Source organism: Podarcis erhardii, assembly GCF_964252035.2.
Source record: "Podarcis erhardii genome assembly, chromosome: 13".
NCBI classification, from domain to species: Eukaryota; Metazoa; Chordata; class Lepidosauria; order Squamata; family Lacertidae; genus Podarcis; species Podarcis erhardii.
In genome coordinates this window covers 14,492,881-14,519,140 of record NC_138502.1, presented here as the reverse complement: position 1 = coordinate 14,519,140, position 26,260 = coordinate 14,492,881, and the positions used below count along the sequence as shown (strand labels likewise).

General features: G+C 46.9%; 3 protein-coding genes across 6 annotated transcripts; 2 read left to right on the top strand and 1 right to left on the bottom strand.

Annotated features, from left to right (window-relative positions):
* The first annotated feature begins 1,064 nt into the window (after positions 1 to 1,064).
* Positions 1,065 to 3,788, top strand: TMEM265 (transmembrane protein 265). The gene is made up of 2 exons (XM_081835543.1): positions 1,065 to 1,786; positions 3,027 to 3,788. Exons 1-2 carry the CDS (start codon positions 1,586 to 1,588, stop codon positions 3,186 to 3,188), a joined length of 363 nt encoding a protein of 120 aa, XP_081691669.1. The 5' UTR covers positions 1,065 to 1,585; the 3' UTR covers positions 3,189 to 3,788.
* Positions 3,789 to 6,421: 2,633 nt separating this feature from the next.
* On the top strand, positions 6,422 to 17,200 carry PHKG2 (phosphorylase kinase catalytic subunit gamma 2). 4 transcript variants are annotated; one of them, XM_081834988.1, is made up of 10 exons: positions 6,422 to 6,576; positions 8,674 to 8,802; positions 9,095 to 9,270; positions 10,331 to 10,385; positions 11,128 to 11,193; positions 11,309 to 11,472; positions 11,787 to 11,877; positions 12,496 to 12,649; positions 14,846 to 14,971; positions 16,262 to 17,200. In XM_081834988.1, the coding sequence occupies exons 2-10, from the start codon at positions 8,708 to 8,710 to the stop codon at positions 16,544 to 16,546; spliced, it is 1,212 nt and encodes a 403-aa protein (XP_081691114.1). In that variant the 5' UTR covers positions 6,422 to 6,576; positions 8,674 to 8,707; the 3' UTR covers positions 16,547 to 17,200. The 4 variants fall into 4 exon arrangements, with proteins under 4 accessions (XP_081691114.1, XP_081691117.1, XP_081691116.1 ...); XM_081834991.1 differs by having other exon boundaries at positions 6,516 to 6,536; XM_081834990.1 differs by lacking the exon at positions 6,422 to 6,576 and adding an exon at positions 6,658 to 6,678.
* Positions 17,201 to 17,689: 489 nt separating this feature from the next.
* Positions 17,690 to 23,577, bottom strand: CFAP119 (cilia and flagella associated protein 119). The gene is made up of 9 exons (XM_081834992.1): positions 23,065 to 23,577; positions 21,573 to 21,604; positions 21,040 to 21,105; positions 20,389 to 20,558; positions 19,999 to 20,069; positions 19,735 to 19,851; positions 19,169 to 19,229; positions 18,273 to 18,350; positions 17,690 to 18,080 (listed from the first exon to the last, which is right to left on the bottom strand). The coding sequence occupies exons 1-9, from the start codon at positions 23,086 to 23,088 to the stop codon at positions 17,908 to 17,910; spliced, it is 792 nt and encodes a 263-aa protein (XP_081691118.1). The 5' UTR covers positions 23,089 to 23,577; the 3' UTR covers positions 17,690 to 17,907.
* Between the last annotated feature and the right edge of the window lie 2,683 nt (positions 23,578 to 26,260).

Here is a 26,260-nt window from a genome sequence, read left to right as displayed (position 1 = left end):
ACTTTTAAAGGAAACATTTGTTCTTTTGGCAGGGGGTAGAGAGGGCTGGATGGGTCAGCCTTTCTTTTCTTACGCCCCTTTTGTCTTCTAAAAAGTGCCTTCAGGGGATCAAAATGTGAAATCTTGCAGAATCCAAGAGTGAAACCTGTACTTGGAAGTTAATGCAAAGTTCTCAGTTACGGTGAAATGAGAATCCTGTGTTATTGCAAAACCTACATGTGTAAACCAGCAGGTGCAACCATTCTAGAGTTCTGCAGTTTGGTTCTTAGCCATATTTACATGAGAGCAGAACTGGAGGCTGAGCTCACTTGAGCCTCAGAGCATGATGTGCTAGGCCTCAGACCTGAGGCATCTGAAGGACTGGCAAAGAAGAGTTGAAAAAGAGTCCATTTTGTTACTGAGGCACTGCATTCAGCTTTGCTATCTCTGTTAGGATAAAAGTTGGGGGGGGGGACCGAAAAAACACCTGTGAAGGCTACAGTAAGTGTGTCCCACACTATATAGCTCTAAAATTGAAGTCAGTGAGGCTAGACAACCAATATGTGGATGCAATATTGTATCGCCCCCTCTCTTCTTTTTTGGAACCACTTAAAAGTCATAAAAATCTAGTTGTGATAGGTGTAAAAGTTAGGGGCGAAGGAACCCACAGTGCTAACTCGTGCCACTACATCCCTCCCTTTCCCAGAGACTGTGGATCATCATCATCATCATCATAAATTAATTTATACCCTGCCCATCTGGCTGGGTTTCCCCAGCCACTCTGGGCGGCTCCCAGCAGGTAATTTTGCCTACCTTGCCATTTCAGCCTGATCTCCCTTCAGCAGCTAAGGAGACCGCCCCCAGATTGCCTGCATTAATTTAAATTCCTGCTCTTAAGTTTCCCTGAACTGCAACCCAGTTAAGCTGAAGCACTAGCCTGTAGACAAAGAGGGAAGCAGAGTATGATCTCAGGAGGAATTGCAACCTGCATACCTGAGTCAGGTCCAACAACAGTGACCTCACCCAATAAAGAGTCTGGGACCCAGCCCAAAAAAGGTCTAACCAAACAAACTGGGAGCTGCCAGGTGTGTATAAAAGTGTTTCTGAGAGGTGAGCTCCCAGCCTGCGGATGTTGGATTATTCTCAATATTTCTTCCTTCAGAGGAGCTGTACTGAAGACTGAGGAACTGAGACTTACTTAGGCATAAAGAGGATCACACCCTTTTGGCTTCAGGTGAATTCTTGGGCGTGGCTACCTTATCATTTCTATAACACTTTCAGCTTGTGAAAGACATTTCTTTAAATTCCACGTTTCCTTTCGCAGCGGTGAGGTAGGGCGATAATACGCCCAGGTATTTTACACAAAGGAAACTTGAGGCCAAGAGCGAAAGTCACTTTCTCAGTGCTGTACAGAGAATTCACAGAAGAGGTGGGGTTTGAACCTGACCCTCTTAAGATCGAACTCTCCACTGGCTATTTCAAGCTCCTGGCTTGGAATTTAGAAGCACAAATGTGGACTCAGGTCATCACTGATCGTGGCGATAATTGAAACAGCAGAGAGAAAAGCGCAGGCTTCTCAGCACACTTCAGCAACTTTCCAGTTGCTATGGAAGGAGAGCAGGAGCTCAAAAATGGGACCCTTCAGAAAGATGCTGCAGAGACCATCACGATGATCCCAGCAGACATCCAGGACATGCCTGCCAAGCCTCCTCCTTTTCATAACCACAGACTGCGCGGTCTGGCCATATTTAGCATCATCTGTGGCTGCTCTTGCATCGGAGTCCTAGCACTGATCTATGCAACCAAGGTGAGTTATCTGCTGCTTGTGAGACAAGGGATGCAGTGCAGTATCTGAACCAGTTTCTAGGGAAAGAATTCCTGGAGGCTTAGGGAGGGGAAGCGGGTTTGATATTGATCATACTCAGAACAGAGCCATTTAAAATAGTGAAGACGGCAAACTTGGATCCATTAAGTTCACTAGGTCCACTGTGAGTACACTTTGGTTAGAGAAAACCTTGAGCCTTTACAAATGTATTTACTGATCAGATGAAAACCCCCTGGGATCTTAACAGCTTCTGCCATTCTCTTGCCTTCCTTTCCAGATAAATAACTATAGCTGTGCCTGCTGTGTCCTTGCAAGTGTGCTTTTTAAACAAAAAATGGGCAGCTGGACCCACACATGGGCAGTTACAGGACAAATGGGCAGCTCAAAAATTCAAGGCATGCCAATGTGATATTATGTTAGGCGATGTAAAAAGTGACTGAGATCCAGTGATGTAGTATATCCAGGGTTGTCATATCAATGAAACAAAATGATAGATCCACTTTGTTAAATGGGGTGTGTGCGTGAGATGTTTCCTGAGCAGAGTATTGCAGTCGTGGGCAGGAGCCACCTCACTGCCCCACCCAGGCCAATATTTACTGCCTTTGAAGCTCCCGCACATTCTTGTCATGTGGTGAAACTGCAGTGAATGCTCTGTGGAGATGTACACTCTGAAACCAAGGCACGGCAATCGTTGCGTTCCATCTGGCAATGAAAGTCTGCTCTAGAGAACCCTTGGGGTTCCTCAACAAGGCCGGAGATGGTGGGCAAGATTCCCTGAGAGGGCTTGCCACCACTACTGATCTTCCCCTGCAATGTGTGGCCAGAAAGGGATGTTGGGGGTGTTCTGGGCCATGCCATCCCTCTGACAGCCGAGCCACCCCACCTGGACTGGGAAAGGAGCCCTAGTTCCCCAGCAAGGCAGGCATTCTGTGGCATAGGCCTTTGGAGTCAAATCCAGAAGTGCTGGGTCCCTGAATGAGAGTCGCAGCCATGCCCCTTCACGTCCGTACGCCCCTCCTAAGATTATACAACAAGCTTAGAATTATATAGCCTTAATCTGGGTCAAGGCTACTAAGATCAAAGGTTGCAAGGAAATGACACATATCATCAAGATACACTGAGAAAGGTAATTCCAGAGGAGGGGACCTAAAATGTAAAGTTGTTTCTTTAAAATAAGTGACATCAATAATGAGGTTTTCTCTCTTGGTTTTGTCCCATCCAGGCTAGTGAGAAGCAAAAGGCTGGTTCCCAGGTATCAGCGGCTGACTGGGCTCGGAGGTCCCGGAGATTGTCTGTCCTAAGTATCAGTGTCTGGGTGTCCCTCATCATTCTGGTGCCCGTGTCAGTATACCTCATTTCCTACCTCTTAACTCAAGCCGAATGATGACGACCCTGAAGAACATGTGACTTGGGACTTCCAGGATCATCTTCTCCTCTGGTTCCCACATACTTGCCCAGCTGGATTTAGCAGAAATGGGTATTATGTGGGTCTTTGTTATGTGCACCCTGGTCTGGTGAACTATTGTCAAAGCCTGCTTTGCGGAAGTCCTAGAAGAGAGACTGGCGAAATGGAACAGCTTCTGCTGCAGACATCGGATTTCTGTGGCCTGCTTCTATGGACTCACCAGGATAAAACATATATCTGGTTGGCTACAGTGGAATACAGGATGCTGGACTAGAGGGGCCTTTGCTCTGAGCTGGGAGGCACCTCCTCTTTAAGCTCTAGCGTAGCTGGGATGTGCCTGAGTTCTTCTTGAGGCAAAGTATCTGCTCTGTCCTGATTCAGGTTTTGCTCCTGTGCATAGATGCTAGCATCCACTCCCTTGGAACAGAAGGATATTGGAAACACAGGAACATGGTTTCTGCACTGTGCTGTGTTTCTTGCTTCAATCTTTTATTTATTTAATTTATTTTCAATAAGCATTTTTATTCTGTCCATCAATTATATATGCAAAAATACAAATAAACAGTTGCACTACAGTGATTTCATGGGGGTGGGTTGTTGTTGTTTTTGTTCCACTTGTCTCTTGGGTGGCCATTACAGGAGTAGGGCTGGAAGAAACAGATAAAACATTGGACTTGGTGTCTAGTGGCAGGAATAGTTGTGCCCCCTGCCAGATGTGGTTGAACTCCAACTATCATCAGCCCCAGTTGGGATGGCCATTGGTCAGGGATGATAGGAGTTGTAGTCCCATGCCCGGTGCAACAATGAGGTGACCTGAAGCGACCCACTTCTAGCAAGCTCCACAGAGGGCAGGAGATCCTGCCACTGTACCACCACTTATTTTCTTCCAGCTGCTGCCTCTGCCTGGCCTCGGTGGTTGGAGGTGGTTACAAATTCCCAGCACCCTTAACAAGCTATGGCTTCCATGATTCTTTGCGGGAAGTCATCTGATTTAAAAATGCATTGACATTGTGGGACAGATCCACATGTGCTCTAAATGTGTGGGTCTGCCCCATCATGTCAATGCCTATTTCCTTTACTCACATCCGCTGACCGGTAATGACCTGCTCAGAAACATGATGATGCTGAGCATGTTTAAGATGCAGCTATTCTCCAAGTGGAGGCAAGCCCATTGTGAGAGTAAACATTCCTTTAAACATTAACTTAAAAGGAAGTGAAATTGCCTTTGTCAGTTTATGAACCCACCCTGCTTCAAACTGAGGAAACAACGGCAGCACCTTGTGACGCTGTAAAAACCAGCAGATTTATGAGATATCCAAGTCTTTAAGGTGCCACTCCAATATTATTTGTTGTTTTCTTGTTACGGAGCAGGGCAGACAATTAAAAAGGTAAATTAATGCAACATACAATATGCAGAGAAGAGCCTTCAGCCATATGTAATTGGAGGCAAGAATGGTTGGGGGGTGTCAGTCAGGCTTAGCATTCTTAGCTGAGATGAAAGGTGTTAACATTCACAACTATTTTAATTGCTGATTTCTTGTTACATGCAGGCTCCAAGGGAGAGGCTGCTGGTTAGCATCTGGAATTAGAAGTATTTGAGGGCAGTTATGTGATGAAGTTACTCTGTGGTATGGCACAGAGTTGAGGGCCGCGGTGTGGCAGCTTTTTACATGATACATATACAACAGCTGTGTGAGTTGTATTGCCAACTTCAGCCTCATACACGCCATACATTTTAACCATTAACCCCCCCCCCCCGAATCCTGGAAATTGTAATTTACCCCTCATAGTGCCCAGCACCCTTCACAAAGTACATTCTCAGGATTCTTGAGGGGCAGTCATGTTGTTTGACTGTATGGTGTTGCACACAAGCCTATGTTGCTTTGTAATGCTTGATGCTGTTCTGAAGTTACACTTCCATTAATGCTTAATGAAAAAGTATTAATAACAACAGTTGTATAACCACTACTGGCAGATGCTGATCAGACAACGGATATAACTGTACCTGAGCGGTAGGCACGTGTTATTTGTTTATTTGTTTATATTAAATTTGTATACCGCTCTTCATCTGCAGATCTCAGGTTGGTTCACAACCTAAAAATACATGATAAAACCAACCAACCAATAACCCCCTCCCTCCCACCTTAAGAAGAGAGTGAGCGATTCTTACTGCATGTTAGAGATCACATCTTTGTCATGGCAAAATTTGGGGTGGAGGAGAGGCCATGTAGTTTGATTTCGCATATGCAGAAGGAGAGGGAAAGCCTTTTGGCCCCAGGAATCCTTTTACACTTTGTGTAGCTGCCTCTGGGTGGCTGGGTGTCCTACTGGAGGGATTTTCTTCCCCTATGGATATCATGGGATGGAGCAATTTATTCAGTGCAGGAAACCCGAAGACCAACTGTGAAGTTGAGGTTAAAATGATGGGTCAGGGAGACACAGGTACAAATGCTTATTCATCCATGATGAGCAATGAGTGACCCTGGGCGGGTCATTACTGTATCTGTCAGCCAGAACTCACTTCACAAGACTGTTGTGAAGAGCGGAAGAGGAGGTAGGCAGGAAATATGTGCTGCCTCGAGCTCCTTGGAGGAAAGATGGAATCATCATCATTATCATCTTATTTTGTTCACAGCCAAACTCCTGATTTGCCCCAAACTGAAAGACACGAAAGGACCACCCAGGAGACCAGAGGCAGCAGTTTATGGAGATAGAAATAAAAGGCACAAATTCCCTCCTGCTCCGTAGAGAGACCCTAGTGTATTTTTCGTTTTGGGGGGCGTTTATTGTGTAATTGCCTAACAAATAACCGAAGGAGGGAAAGTAGTAGCTGTGACCTCATCCTGACCTTTAGTATCGCGATTATGAAACCCTGAATAACCCCAATGTTCTGCTCCCGCCCACTTCCGATCGCGATTGGCCGCTGTCTTCCCCAGCCTTCGGATTCTGAGCTCCTCCCCTCAGCTCTGTTTCTCAAAACGAGCAGCCGATGGGTCAACTCGCCTGTCAATAACGCGCTTCTTTTGCCCGCCCTTCCGTGGCTTTGCTCATTGGCTGAGCATTCTCCCCTCCCCTGCTGCCGTTCGGAAACAGCCGCTTCCTCTTTTAATCCCCGCCTCATATTTCTTCACCTTAGCGCTGATTGGTTACTGCCGCTGACAGCGCTCCCTCTCCATCCGTCCACTCACTGGATGCCGGCCTTCGTCCGTCTCGACACACCCTGTTTTCTCCTTTCGCCGATTGGTGCTACTGCCCGGCCGCGCCTTTGGAACGCGACGGACCAATCAGAAAGAAGGGGAGGCGGAGCCTGGGAGTCGCCGGCTGCAGGTGGGGGTCATTCACTCGCATCCAGCAACGGCGCTGCCGGGTGAGGATCTCGGGGAGTCCCTCCGCGTGCGCGGGCGGGGCGGTGTGTGGAATCCCTCTGGAGAGAGGAGAGGGAGACGACTCGGAAGGGCTGGACCGATAGGCAAGGCTTCATTTCACCCCGGGGCTCTCATGAGCCCCGGAACCTGTTGACAGTGCTAGGCCACGGTTCTGAAATCTACGGACAGAGTGCCTCTGAGTATAAACAGAGTGCATGTCCCACCTCTGCGTGGCTCTGAATTGAGACTTGGGAAGGGGACTTTCAGGATAAACAGCATGGGTATCTTGTCTCAGCCGCTGCATAGATTATAGTATAATAGTTTAAACGTTGGTTATTTATATAATGAACGAAGGGCTGTCTTAGTAATCCTTACACCAGTCCTTCAAGGTAGTCCAGTGTTGCAGGATGTTTTTAGAAGGGGAAGTCCTGGGATGGGGAAAGAATGAGGGGTATTATGGGTTTGATCTTGTAGAAGGGGTTATACACTCCAAATAATGTAATAGGGATTGTTTAGTAGGGATGTAATTGTTTAATAGGGATTGTGATATGCTCCTGTGCACAATCTGGATCAACTGCCAAGCCTGTTGTCAGTGCATGTTTATTCTGATTCAGGGGTGGGAAACCTCATGCTCGGGGGCCGAATGTGGTCTTCTAGCCCTCCCAACCTCTCTGTCTGGCTCTCAGCACTCTCCCCAGCCACACCCCTTATGGGCCCTGCTTTGCACACTCCTTGAATGGTTTTGCCTGGCTGGAATGTGTCCTAGAACTCTTTGCTTCCCTGAACGGAGGGTAGAGAGCGGTGTGTGAGTGTGTGTAGGAAGTAGCCTAATGTTCAAAGGTTATATTGACACTTGTTGCCCCTCCCACTTTTGTGTTTGCCCCTGTCCAGCCCTGCATGGGGCATGTAGCCCCCAGAAGCTTGTCTAGAAGGGAATGTGGCTGAAAAAAGTTCCCTTCAACTGTTGTTATTTGGCTATACTCTGCTTCCATGATCAGAAGTGGTGAGATCCTGATAACCAGCTGCTATAAACCACAGGATGTGCTCAGGTCCTGCTTGCGGCCTTCTCATAGGCATACGGCTGGCCACTATGAGAACAGGATGATGGCCAGATCATTGGTCCAACCCAGAAGGCTCTTTTTATTTCCCTAATTTGTATTGATACCCAGGAGTTGTAATTGCAGTGTATTGTTTCAAACTCATGGTTGTAAGGATCTATTTTGAAGGACTAAAGAAATATGAGAGTCATGGGGATGTAATAGATGGCTATTGAACACACAGTGCAATCCTATGCATATTTGTTTGAAATGAAACTCCACAGTGGCAGTCAGGATATTTTGGATGGCATCCGTATTGCAGAGAGATCTGAGTTCATAATCTCTGTGGGGTTTAGCATAGCTTAACCGCACAGGGTTATAAGGCAGCTGAAATGTTGGTCCAAGTTGCTTGGAGGAAGAAATATCAGAATTGTTGCAGTATGAAGATGGAAAACAAAGGATATAAGCTGCACCATTCATGCCTGGCATTTGAAGAGCAATCTCCCTTAGATCAGTTCTGCAATCTACTCCCCCCTGCAGTCTTGCTGTAGTTATATGGTCAAGGCAGCAATAAACCTGCCATTGTGGTTGTGCCAGAGCGCTAATTCAGGCTTTTTGGTCTTTTTCTTCCCTATTTGGGGAAATCTGATGCAGTCCTCCAACTTGTTGATTTTGACTAGTTTGATGATCTAAAGGAAACCTGTGATTTGTGTCGGAGGCCTTGATAACTTGATGGCTGAAATGTGTCTGTTGAAATTGTCAGCTATGCCCTACCAATGGTTACTGCCCAGTGATGACCAAGACTGGGTCATTCTCCTTTATCTCTTCCACAACTCCCCTGAAAGTGGCATGGTAATTGGCATGTCTCTACCTGCCTCCCCTGACATCAGACATCCATTGCCTTTTATGTTTACTGCCCTTCTTAGCTCTCCAACTGCTGTGTTGCATTCCTTGCATTCCACCTTCCATGTTGACCTTTCAAAATGTCTCCTCTTGGGTAGCTGGTGCTTGAAGTATTCAGCTGTCTAAATATCACTGCCGCCATCACCCTTTGCTTTTCAGCTCTTGATCCAGAGCATTCCACATCTACAATAGGATGACCCGGGACGTGGGTCTAGAAGATGAGCTTCCGGACTGGGCTGGAGCCAAAGAGTTCTACCAGAAATATGACCCTAAGGATGTAATTGGCAGGTGAGGAGTGGGTCAGGATAGGGGGGGGGGGAATCATGGATTGCATAATGTGCTTGGATGGGGACCCATTACACCACAAGTGGATAAACTGTTTCCCTCCATATATTGTTGGACTTCAGCTCCCAGCAGAGAGCATGGCCAATCATAAGGGATGATGGGAACTGTAGTCCAGAACATCTGGAGGAGATATGGCTTTCCAACCTCTGTCCTACATTTCTTCCCCACCGTGGAGCCAAAGTTTTTAGAAACTTGACGTCTCTCTTGCTGTTTGTTCATCTCTGCTCCTCTGTAGAGGTGTCAGCAGCGTGGTCCGACGCTGCATACACAAGCAGACAGGCCAGGAGTATGCAGTGAAGATTATTGAGGTTACTCCGGAACGCATGACCCCACAGCAGCTCGAGGAAGTGCGCTTATCGACAGGCAAAGAGATTGAAATCCTGCGCCAGGTCTCCGGACACCCCTACATCAGTGAGTGACTACCCACCCAGCCCAGCATCTCTGTAACCCAAATGTGCATCCCAATATTTTGGCCTCCTTCTGAAACCCTAGTATTTTCTCAAATGTAATTTTATATTGTATAGTTGCCCCCAAATGAACCCTGCCCCCCTCCCAGCATCTAGGCCTTCCACCATGTTGATGATCTCAACATTCACAGCACACCACCATGTTGACATCTGTGCCCATCTCTACTTCCTTAATCACTGTGTGGTCTCATCCTGCACACTCCTAAATCAGGGGTGGGGAACCTGTGACACTCTGGATGTTGCTGGGCTGCCACTTCCATCATCCTTGACTGCTGGCTATGTGGACTGGTAATGAGAATTGCCCTGCCCTTAATTGTTGTCAGAATGGAGGAAACCATGTTTAGGGTTTGCATTGGGATGGGGAGCAGGAGATTGCTGGGAGTGTGGAATGTAGCAAAGTGGGAAGGGGGAGTCGAAAGGAGCAAGGGAGGTCTGTTGGGGAGTGGCAATTTGGAGCAAAATATACGTCAGGCGTCTTAGTTTGGGCAAAATAGAGTATACATTCCAGAGTTAACAGTAAATACATTACTTCTGGTAAATGAGCCACCACAGTCAACAGAGGGTCATGAAAATTTGTGTCCTGGGTTTTTTAGACTTGCCTAGCCATGTACCATCTGAAACCAAAGGGGCGCATTGGTTGCCAAATGTGATCCCCCCCCCCCAGTTCTCCTACCCTACTGCTGAAAGGGATGAATACACCCCCCCCACTGCCTACTTCAGCAGTGTCTAACCTGTGACCGCCTCCCTTAAGCTGTGGGACTCTAGTTCTCATAATTTGTTACCATTGGCCATGCTGGAGGGCAGTAGATTCCCCCATTCCTAAAGCTACACAGCACTGTTAGCACAATAAGACTGTGGCCATGCTCTTTTTCATTGTAGCTGCCTGTCTCTAGGCACTGAGCTGGAGCTGTTTCCTGCCATCTTACCTCGGTGAAGCAATCAGCTCTCAAACTGTATAATCCAATCCCCCTCTTTCCCCTCCTTCTCTCTCTCTCCCTCTCTAGTTACTCTGATAGATTCCTATGAGTCATCTGCCTTCATGTTCCTGGTGTTTGACTTGTAAGTAACAAGCTATTGAAAAGAGGAGCTGCTGACCCACCCTGTTCTCACCAAGATGGGAAACGCCCTTGTAGCTGTTGTGGGTCTTGACCCTCCCAAGAGGGATTAAAAGGAAAAATAGAGAGACATACTTTCCCATTGCATGTTATAGGCCCTGTTCTTCCAAGATGGCGATCAGTCTGGTTTTGAGAAGTCATGTGTGAAGCCACCCTCAGAGGCAGCTGGGTGGGAGGAAGAGCCATAAGAGTTGTTGAAAAGTTGACAGAGGCAGTGGATTTCTGGTGCTAGGCTTCCAGACCCTTGTGGACTGAAGTGGTGTTGCTTTCAAACCCACAATGCCTGTGTGCTTGCTGCTGTGCCTCTGAAATTCCTCTTCAGTGTAGATAAGTAAAGGTATTTTAGTGAGACATTGTAAGTGCATAGGAAGGGGAGATGGGGAGAGCCAGTGTGGTGTAGTGGTTAAGAGCGGTAGACTCGTAATCTGGTGAACTGGGTTCGCTTCCCCGCTCCTCCACATGCAGCTGCTGTGTGACCTTGGGCTAGTCACACTTCTCTGAAGTCTCTCAGCCTCACTCACCTCACAGAGTGTTTGTTGTGGGGAAGGAAAAGGAGAATGTTAGCCGCTTTGAGACTCCTTCGGGTAGTGATAAAGTGGGATATCAAATCCAAACTCTTCTTCTCCTTCTTCTGCATGCCACCCCCATTGCATGTGGATTTACCCCGTCTCACATTCCCCTGACAGGATGAGACGTGGGGAGCTCTTTGACTACCTTACAGAGAAGGTGACCCTCAGCGAGAAGGAGACCAGGTAATGTGCCGTCCCCTCTGCTGGATCTGGGGAGGCCGAAGCTCTCTTGGCTCGGCTCCAGCTGCGATGATCTGATAAGTGGCGGCTCCTTCAGCTTGTGTCTCTCTTCTTTCAGGTGTATCATGCGAGCCCTCTTGGACGCTGTGAGCTACCTTCACGCCAATAATATCATCCATCGAGATCTCAAGCCTGAGAATATCCTCATGGATGACCAGCTGAACATCAAACTCTCGGATTTTGGCTTTTCCTGCCACTTGAAGCCAGGGGAGAAGCTGCGAGGTGGGCATGGGCCAGTCTGAGTACAGGTCTCTGTAGGGCAGACCAGCTCATTGATAGCTCAGTCAGTAGAGCATGAGATTCTTAATCCCTAGATCGTGGGTTCAAGCCCCACGTTAGGCAAAATATTCCTGCATTGCAGGGGGTTGGACTAGATGACTCTTGTGGCCCCTTCCAACACTACAGATTCTGTGAGTCTGCTGTGAGCAGGGTGGCTGTTCTGACTGACACAGCTCCTGCTAGCAGTGACTCCTGATTTGAGATTCTTGGGCACCAAACCTTATGCACCTCTGTAATTTCCAACTCCTTCCTCTTAGAGCTATGTGGGACCCCTGGCTACCTGGCCCCAGAGATCCTGAAATGCTCCATGGACGAGACCCACCCTGGTTATGGAAAGGAAGTGGACCTGTAAGTGACATCTAGCTAACACCTGTCCCCCTTGGCGGAGGGATAGTTTTTTGGGGGAGGAGGGGTGAAGGAAGTTCCATGACAAGAGCCAAAGCTCAGCTGGGACTTTATACCTGTTTTGAGAGAGAGGTGTCTACTCCCTGTTCTTTTGCCCAAGGAAATGGGAGGGGGGGAATCAGTTGTTCTCTCCCCATGTTCTGTCCCTCTGTCCCCTTGTTACTCACCACACAGTCACTATTTGAAAATAGCTTGGAACTCTGCCATCATATTCTATGGTTGGCAGAACAGCTACACCCATTGACAAGATTTTGCAGGCGCTTACATACTTGAGTCTGGAGGCAAAATATGGACTGGGTTTTGTGTTGTTGTTGTTTTGAAGGGGAACAATATTTTGACAGTTTCCCATGGATGAAGCATGGTAATTTAAAATAAATAAATAAATAAATAAATAAATAAATAAATAAATAAATATTTTTTTCAAGATTCCAAAAAGCTGCACTAATTGTATAGGGTTCTTCCTTGGCCAGTATTCCTTAGTCTTTCTGCTTTGCTGTTCTCCAATTTTGGTGTCTGGGAAAAGGGTGCAGGAAATAAAGCTCTCTCCTCCTTTCCCTGAAGCTGGGCCTGTGGTGTCATCTTTTTCACCCTCTTGGCTGGCTCTCCTCCTTTCTGGCACCGTAAGCAGATGCTGATGCTTCGGATGATCATGGAAGGGCGATACCAGTTTGGCTCCCCTGAGTGGGATGACCGGTCCGACACAGTCAAAGATCTGGTAAGATGGTGAAAATCCCATCTCTTGTAACACAACTCGAGCTACATGTACATTCAACATCTCCTTTTAGGAAACATCTGTGCCCAGAAAAGAGAGTTCTGCAATGTGGTATTGTGAAGGATCTTACCGGCTTGGCCCAACTGGGATTTGCCTTCCCACCAGTTTCTTATTAAATCCTATAGGATCCCTGTCTCATGCAGTTTATATACAGTGTACCTACTTTTTACTTCATAGCTGCCACTATTTAATTCCAGCTGGTTGCTTTAACCTTTTACTACAGTGGAGTAGCAGATTAGAGGCATGGAACAAATGGAGCTGGAGGCTTGTGTTAAACAAATAGGCATTAAAGCTTATTTAATATAAAATCATAGCTTTAAAGCAGGTATTTATTTAACAACATAGTTTGATGATTGCTAAAATATGTTACTTGTACTTTAAATCTGGCGTTGGCTCAAAAGAGGTTGCTACATAATTGTGCTAGTTCTCATCCCTATGTCGACCTGATAGCCAAATCTCCATTTTTCTGCTGCTATGGTCAGGGTATTACTGAAAGAGCACAAGGTAGTTAAAGGTGTCTCAACTGTTAGTCAGACTGAACTCCCATCTCTTGAGACTCCTGCTCACCCCCTGATCGGCTTGATTCAGTTTTCTTCAGAAATCTCTCTTCTGGTCTGGTGCTTGAAGACTCAGCCATGATGGTGCTGCCTCTGAAGTCTTTCTCCTTCCTGAGGCCCACTGTCAGCTGCTGGCAACTCTGGTCAGACACCATCCTGGAAAACACCTCTCCTGGCTGGTCTCACTCAGCCCCTGTCTCCTGCGGTTCTAAGCTCACCTACCGACGCTCTCTAGTCTCCTGACCAACTGCTCCCAAAGAATGCTGTGTCTGCCCTTATATTTAATCCCTCTGGCCAATCATTGGGTTCTTCCTGGAGTTCCGAGTCCTCACTGGACCAATCATTCGAACGGAATGTCCACGAAAGGACCTATCACCATTTGACTTTTTCAATTCACTTGACCCTAATAAAAGGTAGAGTCCACAGCTAACTGCCATTAACTGTAAACCTAGCAAGTATGGAGCCAAATCTGTTATTTTGAAACTAGCTCCTTCCTGGCAAGACTGCCAGTTGAACCCACATACATTATATATTTTCTGACTTCAGCCAGAAGCACAATGCTGGGTTTCCCTGCTTCTTCACACAATTAACCATTTTTATATCAAATACTTTTATTGTAACAAGCTTCTCACATTTAAACTCCGCTTTAAAAAAATCCAGTATCATTACATCTGTGTTACACAATTCATGCCTTTAAAGTTGGTCTTTAAGGTGCTACTGGAAGGAATTTTTTTATTTTGTTTTGACTATGGCAGACCAACACGGCTACCTATCTGTAACAATTCATGCCTGTTTGTATATTTTACAGCATTCTGTTTTTGCTTGTATGGGGAGGACCAAAGAGTAACACAGGGATCCCTGCCCTTTACCTCATAAAATCCTATTTGTTTCCCAATTCAAGCATCACATATTTCAGCAGCCTCTATAGTTTCAAAATGTATCTTCTAGGCTGTGAGAACTAAAAACTTGTTTTTCCCTTTAGAAAGAGAACCAACATTCTCAGGATTAATCATTCTTTTTCTGCTTTTCTTAGCTTTAAGATTCATGTCTTGAAATGTGGCAACAGTGGGGTAGAAGAGATCCCAGCGATTGCTGCCCATGATAATAGATGATCGCCTGTGGCTTCCAGTACTTTCACCTCTGCCCTAATTAGCAGGTTTAAAAAACAAAATTCCATTGCAGAAACAAAGGCCCTGATTGGCAGCTAGTGACATGAAGTGTTTGGCAAAGTAGACTGACAGAGGGAGCTGGAGAAGTGAGAGTCTGTGGAAAAACTCACAACTAAGCGATAAAGTCAACGTGTATTGGTTAGAGGGTATCAGAGTAGGACCAGAGGAGATCCTGGTTCAAATATCCATTTAGCCACGGAATTCATTGGAAGACTTTGACCCTATCTCCCAGCCTAATTTAGCTTGCAGTTTGAGAACCGTTCGTGCTGTATTGAGCTTATTGCAGGAAGGGTGGGATGAAAACAGATGATGATGATTTGCCCCTGAATTGCTCAGCCTTCTACATTGGGCGCCAAATATATGCCCCTCTCCCCCAAATGTCTCTTGCCCAACTCTCTGTGTGTGTTTGGCAGATCTCACGACTGCTGCAGGTGGATCCAGAAGAACGGTTGACAGCTCAGCAGGCCCTGCAGCACCCCTTCTTCCAGCAGTACGGCGGCCGTAAACGCCGGCTCTTCAATCCGCACCATGCATTCAGGGCAAGTCTCTTGATCCTCCTGCCATGCAAATGTTTCCCACACAGGAGGAAACATTTATTCTAAGGTGGTTCCTGCTGCAACATATGCAAGCATTTTCTAAAAGCAATGTGTTCGCTTTTTTCCTTCATACCATTTTTTAAACGCAGATGTAATCAGTGAATTGACCAAAACCAGCAGAACGGATCAATTAGGGCTTCTTAGTCAGTTTGTGTGCATCCCCCTTCCCAATTTGATCATCTCCTTTCAACGCTGGTGCTTTACAGCTTTCTGGTAATATGCCTGAAACTTTGTGGGTCTTTCCACTTGTTTCTTCCATAGTCCTTTGTCACTGATTCATGGAGGGTGTCTATCAATAAGTAGTGGTCATGATTGCTTTATGATACGGGATCAGAGGTAGCAGCATGCCTCTCAATACCACTTGCTGAGGAGTAGCAGGAGAGAGGGCTGCTGCATTTATGTCCCATTTGTTGACTTCCCAGAAGCACCCGGAAGTCACACTGGAGAAGTGGTTGATTTGCTACCAGGCCAGGTTCATGGCCCTTGTGTTAATTCACAAAGCCCTAAACAACTTGGGTGCAAAGTACATTCAGGATGGTCTCATGCATTATACTCCCCCTTGATCACAGAGATCCTCTTTAACAGTTTTTTCCAAGCATTTCATGTTGGCGATACACTTTTAAGATATGCATCATGTTGTGACAGTAATTCAGTTTTACTAGCAAACCGGAGGTTAAACTAACCCCTTTCCATCCCCGGGAGGAGTGTGGGGAGTGCTCGTGCGACACACCTACACACTGCAGCTGACAAACCAACATGTCGTGACTCGCAATGCACGGTTTGGAAAGCTCTGTTCAAACAGGACACATCTGGAGGTTGCCCAGGCCCCTGAGTTTCATTTTGCCTTCATTAGACGCTGTGCCTTTAGGCCCTGCCCTGCTGAACTCCTTATCCGGAAGAGGTTTGGCAGGAAAATGCCTTATTTCAGCCTGCTGAAAACTACTGTTTAGACCGCTCTTCACAATAGGAACTTTTTATTTTTAACCAACCAGTATCTACTGATGTTTTACTGATACTTCTATACTGATTTTATTATACTCTGTCCATTGTAAGCCACCTTGATATATTTTATGAAAGCGTGGATTACAATCATTTAAATAAATGAATTGATAAATAGGAATGCTGGACCAGGTGGGTCTTAGTCTGGCGCAGCAAGTGCTGATGTTCTCTCCTGCTAACCTTCTAGGTCTCACTTCCCATATTGACACTATTCCCGTCTCTTTCCCGCAATAGGTTCTTGCATGGACTGTGCGGGCCTCTATCCGCATCGTCTCCAACTACCGGCGGGTACGGCCGGTCACAAAGGAGATGCTCATGTGTGACCCCTATGCGCTCAAGGGGGTGCGCAAGTTGATTGATGCATGCGCCTTCCGCATCTATGGGCACTGGGTCAAGAAAGGTGAGCAGCAGAACCGGGCTGCCCTCTTTGAAAACGTCCCCAAGGCCATCCAGCTTGTCTTGCTCAGCACAGAGGGGGAGGAAGCCCCTGCGTCTGCGGTGGACGACCCTCCCAACTAAACACCCGGTTGCTGCTCCCTGTGCAACTGTGGAATCACTGGGTCCCTGAACGAAGAAAGGAGGCAGGAGCCACTTCAAGAACTGTCCCACCACCTTCCATCTCTTCTTGGGGGAACGGCAAGTACCTCCTGTGGGGAGGTATCCTCATCCTTGCATGCGAAGGGGGGTCCAATTTCCTGGGGAACAAGGACTTCTTTGCCTTCTGGAAAGAATTCCTGAGTTTGTGGCTGTCAGAAACTAAGGTCCCCTAACATACCTGGGAAGGGCCCTGAGATCTGTGTAGGGCAAGAATACAGAGCATCTGAATTGTTAGATGTGTATGGATTAGGGAGGCTTATCTGTGTTGCCAGAAGGAGGACTTTTTGTCCTTGCATCTCTTCCCACAGTAAGAGGACCTGCTACCTCTTGCCCCTCAAAGCAGCCAACTTCACCATTGCTGAGGGAACAATCCTTGCATATAGCCAGTATGGGTGGTCCAGGGAGGAAGGGGGTGGATTGGGATTGGAAATTGCAGAGTTCCCTTTCCCTACTAGCAGGAATTGGGCCCGACCCTTCTCTGTAGATTATATTGTATTTTATTTTCCACCTGGTTGTGCCATCTTTCCACATCCATGATGTCACAATTAGAATAAAATGGAATGCGACCAAAACTGATGCCGGACTTTGGCTTTCTTTGCTTCCTAAGAAGCGGCCATATTCTTTCAGTTGGGAGAGGGCACAGAGTTGAATTTCTCCTGCGAAAAATCCAAGGGGTGTTCAATGTTTTGGGGGGTGGGGGGGAGGGGTATCCTGTTGCTGCTGGAAGGAGCGTGCGCCTATGGGAAAAGAGTTCAGCTTGAGAAGAGTGGGACAGAGTGGGAATCAAAGGGACTCAAGAGGAAATCTGAAGAAAGGCAGTGTGTCAGTTTCACTCCAGCAGCTGGTCCAGTGAGGGAGATGGCATGGACGCATGATGCCTGCAATACTCGTACATCCCCAATTCAGACAGCACCCCCAAAGTGTAGCAGCTCTGCTAGTAGGGTGTGAGGAGGAGACCTACTTTATACAATGGTTTGCGTGCTTCGGATGGGGAATGCAGCAGGGTGAGAGAGAGGAGATACAGCCTGGATCCTACACACAGAAGATGTGCAACAGTGGTACCGATTGTTTGGAAAGCTCTTTAATGTCTTAACATCACAGGTTTCTCTGTAGAAAGTTTCTGAAAAACAGGTTTCTAAAAGGCATTTAAAAGTGTGGTCTATCTGGCCACCCCCTTTTAACTATTATTCATTTCCACAATTTTTGAGGAATGAGATACTTTATGGCTGGGCCCTGATAACCTCTCAACATTCTAATCTAAAAAGTTAATTCTCCCAACCTGCTTATTTTTTCTTGCCCTTGGCACCCCCCTTGCCCGGGCCCTTCTCCAGCTGGAGCAGCTTGGCATTAAACTGGTCCTCCGTTGCCTTCAAGCGCTGATCTACTGAAAGGCGCAGCATGGTCAGCTCCTGGGTGAGTTGGTTTGCAATGTACTCTCGCAGCACAGCGGTGGGACCTAGGAGGAGGCAGAATAAGCGGGAGAGAGCACTCACCTCTAGGCTACCACTTTGGGGTTCAGGAGTGCCCCCCGCGCCCAAAAAGAATACACCCAAGACCTCATGACTAAGATGAAATCTGAGCTGGGGGACTTTTTAGCTCACCCTGGATACTACACACTAGCCCCAGCCACTGAGCCACACTCTCTTACTTTCTTCAGCAATAGCTGTCTCGTCCATATCCTCCTGCAGAGGTGACAAAGCTGCCTCTGAGTCCTCAGTTGCTGCTTCTGTAGAAGAAAGAGATGTTAAAAACCCTTTGGGGAGAAAGGGTTGGATTGGGGGCAACAACTATTGATATTGTATCCTTTCCTACAGACTCTCTTGGGCCTGTAGGACCCTCTTGGTAGTTGTAAAAACTTCAACCTAACCCAAGACACAGGGGGCTATTGTGACATTTTAGCATTTGAGGACCAAGTACTGATTCAAAGCAAGAGCACCATGGCCCCAAAGAGGGAAGACTCATCTCTCAGGGGTGAAACGTGTGCTGTTCACACAGAACATAACCTAGGTTCAATCCTTCATCATTTCCAGTTAAAAGGCTCTCAAGATCATAGAGCTGGGCAAGATATAGCTTTGCCTGAGATCCCCAGTCAGAATAAATACTGGGCTAAATGAACTGACAATTTAATCTGGCAGAAGATGCCTTCCTATAATAAACACATATTTTTTAGATGGCGTTCTATATAACTAGGTCTGTATGTTACTTTAAAGCAAGCATAGGCAAACTCGGCCCTCCAGATGTTTTGGGACTACAACTCCCATGATCCCTAGCTAACAGGACCCAGTGGTCAGGGATGATGGGAATTGTAGTCCCAAAACATCTGGAGGGCCAAGTTTGCCTATGCTTGCTTTAAAGGCACCTTCTGCCACAGATTTATGTGTAGCTTTTGTCTTCCCCTAGTTCTATTCCAGGAGATGTCCTCATTTAGAAGGACTGGTCAATTTCTTTTTCACCCCTTTAACATCCTTGTCAATACAGGTGAATGACAGTCAGCTTACACTGTTGTGCGCAGAGGGAGCGGGATCTGGGCCTGCCCACACTTACCTTCATATTTGGGCTCTGGTTCAGGCATCCCAATGTAAGTGAATGATATGTCCAATCGCACCTAGGGAAGAGAGGATTTGGGACTGGTATGTATGAGCTGAGGAGTGATCCACTGATTTCACTGGCTGGCTAGTTTCTGGTCACATTTTGATGCTTTTCACTGCTTCCACAAAGGCAAGTACCTTGCTCTTAAAAACAAAGGGCCGTATCCAGCAGTGTTGCTCAGGTTGATGGTAAGACTTCTGTCAGTGGAATGGGAAGGAAGCAAACTTCAGCAATTTTCTCCCCCTATACCTTCTCTAGAGGGTTGGGGGATCCTTCAGAGCAGAAGCTCTTGTGCTGCTCCTTTGGAATAGCTGGAAATTGCTTCCTTCCCTGTTCCGCTGATAGAAGCTGAGTGGCAATGTTGGATCCCACCCCAAAATCCACGGGAGCATCAGAGTCCATGTTTAATCCCTTGTGCTACACATAAATCATCCAGGATCCTGCAAGCTCTTTCCTCCCATGGCATGGGAAGGTGACGTGACAGCTCCTTCCCGTCCACCCAAACCCTGACAAATTTTTACCTGTGGAGTGAAAGCATATTTGTATAGTTTGTAGTGGCGGAAGTAGGTGTTGATCATGTAGTCTGTTAGGCGCACCAGCTGGTTCTGACTGAAGAGATCAATGCTGAAAGGGGGTCTCTGAAGAAGTGTGAAAAAATAGGTAAGGTTGTGTGTGTGTGGGGGGGTGCCATTCCCTTCCACATACGCAGTGCTGAAAAGAGGAATATTGGGGAGGGATGACATCTCGGTTGTGTTATCATTTTTGCCCTGTCTGGACACACTCACCCGGATGGAGTGGCAAAAAACAAGTTCAGAGAAGTAGTTGTAGCATTCCTCCACATTGGGCAGTGGTGTTTCTACAGGAGAAGAAGGTGGAAGCATCATGTTCTTCTTCTCAAGCCCTTTTTCTACAGCCCAGTTCCCCAACTGGCAGCCAACAGGACCGGCTCTGGGTGTTACTCTCACCTCTTTGCCTTATGATAAGGCAGCATCACTATAGCACTAACAGGCATCCACAATAACCTAAAGGAACTGTGTACTTAAGACAGTATCCTACTCTTTATAATGCCACGTTGCTCCCAATGAGGCTTCTGTGGTCACATTTTCCCACATCCCCCTCATTCTTCTTTTCCATTCACAAAACTCCCTTCTCTCTTCTGACATCCATTTGCTTACCTACACAGGCCTCGTGTACATCCTTCACAATTGAGAAGAAGGCTGAGGTCTGTTCCCTGTTGAAGCCCTGCTCCCGGCAGAACTGGATGGTATAGAAGTACAGATCCAATAAGATAGTGGAGCGTGGGTTTGTTTCGAAATCTTGCAAATCCAAGAGTCTGGAGAGGAGGCTGCAGAGAAGAAGGGAAATAGGGAGGTAGGATTATAGACAATCCTGTTTGATGGGAGAATGACAACATTCTTCCATCATCACTATTTCCTTTAAGTGGTAGGAGTCTGCCTTTATTTCGCACAGCTAACTGCAATAAGATGACTCTGCACCTGAGAACAGTGAGGGAGTAGATCAAGGTTTTTAAAATTTCACTGCCAGTTTGATTCTTCAGACTTGGATATATCCAGCCACCTATTCTTAGTAACCTCTTTAAACAGTGTCTGGTTAAATATGTATAGCCAATGCTGGTTCTTTAAAATTTAGAGGACTTTAACCTCTGTCGCTCTGCATTTAGGATGTGTTCCTTTATCTGGAACATCCTGAATGCAGCCCGATTCTCTATGTGTTTATTCAGCAGTAACTCTTACTTAGATCCAGTTACTTAGATGTTTGTTTTGGTAAGAGACTGACATGGCTAATGTTTCTTAAAGTCTCATCACCTCTTCAGTTCATCAGTGGTTCCAGCCTTGTTGATTAAATCCATGGAGTGAACATCTAGATATTTCCTGGAACAGGAAGAACAAGGGAAAGCAAGTAACCTGAAAAACAGCTTCATGTTCTTAATGTACACAAGCAGCCTTAGGTATAATCAGTGGCGTAGTGTGGGGGGTGCAGGGGGGGCCGGCCGCACCGGGCGCAACATCTGGGGGGCGCTCGCTCGCGCTCACAGCGCTCTGCCCCTACCTGGCTCACTCACTCACTCTCACTGCTGTGCGAATCCGATCTGAGCCGCCGGGTTGCCGCCCACTGTGGGGGGGGGGGTGCCAGGCGTGCGGGTTAGGGGGCGCAAATTACTTGCCTTGCCCCGGGTGCTGACAACCCACGCTACGCCACTGGGTATAATGGGCATCAAACATGCAGCAATGCCAAAATTCAAGGATTTTCAGGCCATGCACCAAAATACAGCTGATTCTGGGGTAGGATGTGGCAATTAATGCTTCTTCTAAATTAATACACATAAGCAGTTACTCACCACATGCATATCTTTGCCTTATGAGGCCGAGGCTGAAAAACAGAAATAATTTTTGAGTAGGAGTGTTAGGGATCAATTTACAAATATTTTTTCTTACACAGTTGTATGACCAAATTGTATACTACTATTGCTGGCATCTGTCTGTTTCAAGAGACAATAGAAGAATGTCCCTTCTGGGGCATTGACAAAGTCAAGCCACTGGAGAGTTACAGTGCCTGTAGAGGCTGATACAGGAGAGACATGTTTTACTAGTACTACTATTATTACTACTGGTTATTTCAATGAGATTTGGTGGCAGATTATCGTGCCACAATGGGAACAAATTCTACTTGGCTGAAGCGTGCTTTGAATAGTGTTGGTTACACAATTTAAAGCTGAAAGCCATATTGCTATAATTTCAAATAAGGTAATTTTTTTCTGTCAAACAGAACATTTTTATTTACCGTAATCGATTTTCATTTATGTTGGTGGTTTATGCAAAATGTGAGGACAGATGGCAGATAGTCCAAGTTTCTCTGACTGATAGAAAACGGACTCCTCCTAAGAAATCCACACTGTGCAGTTATGTGCCACTGCATTTCAGTTGAAATGTATTTTAGCTGCAGTTTTTCACATGTGCATGCATTCCACTCACCTTCTACAATGCTTGGGGTAGGTACTGCAATGGGGTTTTGCCCTCATTTTATCCTCACAACTACTCTGTGAGGAGAGACTTGCACAAGGTTACCTGCTTAGTTACTGGCTAAGTAAAACTTTGAACCCAGTCTCCTAGGCCAACACTTTATTCTAATACCAGTATTTTTATTAATTTTATCATCACAACTTATACTTCGGCATGGATTATTATTCTTACCACTGGTAGATAACTATTATTTACTATGAAACGTTGACAATTTTTGGTATTAGGATTGCTTCCCAATCCTGACAGACACCCCTGCGATTTCAGCAGCTGCACGACAGGCAGGCACTTGGCGGGCGAAGCGTTTCCTTCCACCATTTCTACTGTGCCAAAAGCTGTCCCAGATGAGTTTCTGCCTCGTGTCGCCCCCACCCTTTCCCCAGTGTTGTGACGTGGGGTTTGTGATTTCAGCGCTCTCGACATAATATGCTGGAGACAGTTCTCTAGTAACACTTCTTTATTAAAGCAACAAGACTGGGACCTGAGGAGGGGAGAGCTACATTTATAGGGACAGGGAACTAGCTAGAAAGGATACGTTTTGGAGGGAACAATATCAGGCAATCACAGTCCTGCCTTTTGGAGGCAACCAATAAGACAGAGGATCCAAATACAGCAGCTTAAATGAACCAACAGTAGCTGTACCCTCTGGAACCAAAAGGCAGTTACTTTACCCTAATGCAAATACAGACAATAATAATACAGATATAAAATCCTTTGACTCAATACACAACACCCAGCAATATGTTCGAAGTAAAAATGGGAGATATTGGCCTGCACGTGAATATTATTGAATCCCCCCCCCGCCTCTTTCACCTGCTGGAAGCCCTCCAACCCCATCTCTGGTTGTCGGAGTGTAGAAAGTTGGGGGAATCACGCGTTGCCATAGCAATCTCTGCTTCAGCCAATTGGAATTCCGTCGAAATTCGTCCAATAAGAACGAGGAACACTTGAGGGCGAAGCGCTTAGCCAATTGTAGAGGTTCTCTTTGAAGTGTTCCGGCAGTGGGGGGGGAGAGAGAGAGTATCAATAGAGATAGGAAAATTAAAGCGACATCATAGCATATGTGAATTTTGTTCGGACGCCATAGAGCTAGAAAAGCGCTTTTATTCCTCTAGGGACCTGAGTGTTGGGCGCCGAGTAGAATCTTACTGGATTAAAATTTGCATTTTAAGTTAAGGACCTGAAGCACAAGTTGACATGTTGGATCGAAATCTCCAATTCAAAGGGTCTCCTGCGGCGCGCATCACTCTAACTATGGGAAGTCTACGATAAAGAAAGAGCCAATCACAGAGCGCGCTTCCGTGAAGGCGTCTCGCTGAGGTTAACCAGCGCAGCCCTGGTTCGCGCTTTGCCCAATAGCTTGAGGTTGGGTTTGCGCGTGCGCACTCGGCAAAGAGGCGAAGGTTGGGCCTTGAGAATGGTTGCGGGAGAGCATGCGCAGTAGGCGCGCTGGCGTTTCTCGGCCGGAGTAACGCATGGGGGGCGGGGGGAGAAGGACGAGGAAGCCGCAGCCGGGGGGGGGAGGGGCGCTCAGGCAGGTGAGTGTGAGAGGAGATCCCCCCGACACCAGACCCCCCCTCACAGCACGCTCCCTGCACGTCTCCCGCCCCGCTCTCCCCGCCCCCCCCCCGCCTTAATGAGGTCCCCCGCCTTGCCTATGTGGATTGTTCCTAACTGAACTTTCCCCAGAACAAGCCTTGGCGGGTATTCCGATGCTGCCCTTTGAAAGGTGGCCTCATCCTTCCCTGAATTGTCAGGGCTGTGAGGGGGTCCTGGCGGGGTCGGGTGGGGAGGCTCTTGGGACTGCGACCCCCAGTGTCTCCCCACGACTGAGGGTCTGAGGGGAGTCGGAGTCCCGCAGCGTCTGGTGGAGGGACACGGGACCCCCACCCCTCGCCCCTGAAAAACATGCCAGAGGGAAGGAGCAAAGCTGGGGCGTCTTTAAAAATAGGGCGTGAAGTGTTTGCCTCCTTCCCATTTTTACCCCCACCCTTATTTCACTCCTTATTTTGGTTTGTTAACTCAAATTTAAGAATATTTTTCCATAGTTTACTTGACTTCCTCTTTCTTCTTCTTCTTCTAAGTCTTACCTCTTCTCCAAGCCTATGCTTTCTTTTTATCTGCTTGTCAACACTTCTCCGCCCAGCAGAGCTCTTGGTACAGCACCAAGATAGACATCAGTGGTTCAGCAGGTGCCTGTTCCTCATTAACTGTCTCTGTGCCAGGGGACACCTGTTGGTTTTTGGCCTGGTATATAACTTTTAAAGAGCACACAGGGGGAGGGGGAGTTAGCAGCCATATCTGCAACTTTTGTTCCCCTTTGTGCCCTCTTATAAAAATTTCCATGTTTCCTTGATAATGTCACTGCATTTCCTTACCTACCACACACCCCTTTTGCCCTCTGTGTTTTGCTTAGCATAGCTGATCCCCTTCTTTCTGCATCTCTGACCAGATACGGGAAGCAGTACCTGGTCTTGACTATGGGAGGATTAATGTCACACTAGTCACTTATGGGCAGCTGCAACTCACCCTCTCTTTTTTCCTTTCCCTTTGTAGCTGAAGCGCTGCCCCCTTGGCTGACTGCCTGATTCCTCTGCTCTCGCCTGCTGCTCAGAGTCACCATGTCGGGACTTGCGAGCAAGCGGGCAGCCGGGGATGGAGGCTCAGGGCCCCCTGAGAAGAAATCCAACAGGGAGGAGAAGACTACCACTACCCTGATTGAGCCCATCCGCCTGGGGGGCATCTCTTCCACGGTGAGGACCAGGGGATTGAGTGCAGGGTGGAGAAGTACTCGAGGGATGGTGGTGGTAAAAGTCTGACATTCGCTTCTGCAAGGTGCCATGATGGCTGCCAAATTGGATAGCTTTGAAAGGAGGTTGGACAGATTCATGAAGGATAAGGCTGTCAGCAGCCACTAGTTATGACTGCGTTCTGCCTCAACTGTCAGAGGCAGCTTGCACTGAATACCAGCTGCTGGGGAACCTGAGCTTGACAGTTCTGTTTCCCTCAGGTCTTGCTTGTGGGCTGCCCATGGGCATCTGGCTGGGCACTGTGAGAAGAGAACTCTTTCTACATGGCAATTAATTGTTTTGATTTTTTAAAAGACCCCCCCCCTTTCTGGAAATAAATGTTGGGAATTTGGGGGCGCAAGTATGCTCCAGATCAGGCTTTTTAAATAGGCAACTCTGTAATAAATATTATATAGGTTGGGACCAGAAAAAAATAATCCATGCCTATAATTTTGCCTAGAAACTGGATGTTGGTAGCTGGGTATCTGAAATATCTCTGCAGGACTGGTGGCATAAAATTAGATGCTAAGATTTAGGAGTTAGAAATACCTTCCCCCATCACTTTTAGAGGAAAATGTTAAGCAGCAGCTTCCAGGTTTGCTTCCTGATGTGAACCTTTTCAACAGGGGCATGGGACCCTGTGGCATATTTTTGTCTTTTAACAACACCAGTTGTGATTTCAAAGGCAGTTTTTACTTGGTCAGAACAGCTGCTGCTGCTGGGAACTCACAAAAGTAGAGTTGTGGTCTATAAATGACTCAGGCTTATATAGAGGCCTTCCCTCACCTTAGCTTTGTATACGGGTAGAAATTAAGTACCGTATCAAGGAGAATTGCAGTTAGGCAACTAAGCAACAACCTTACTGGGAGAGCAAAGTAACATCATAGGCAGGGGCTTGATGAAGAGCAAGGTCATAGGTTCACCTATCAGTGCCAGCAAATTCTTTCTCACTCTTTAATAGGCATATTGACTCCTTTATAACATCCTTCTGCCCAACAGCCTCTTCATACTTACTTTTACTGTCTATATCCTATCTGTCAGTGTATGCACAGCAATACTGTCAGGTCTGCCTCTAGATCCCAGCTCACAGAGGACCAACGCCCGGTGGATATAATATACAAAGTCTTTATTGAAGTTTAGTTTCCATTTCAAGGCTCTGGGCGCGCAGACCCACGTCTCGACGCTAGACCGGCTAAGTCCCCTCTGACTCACTGCTCCTC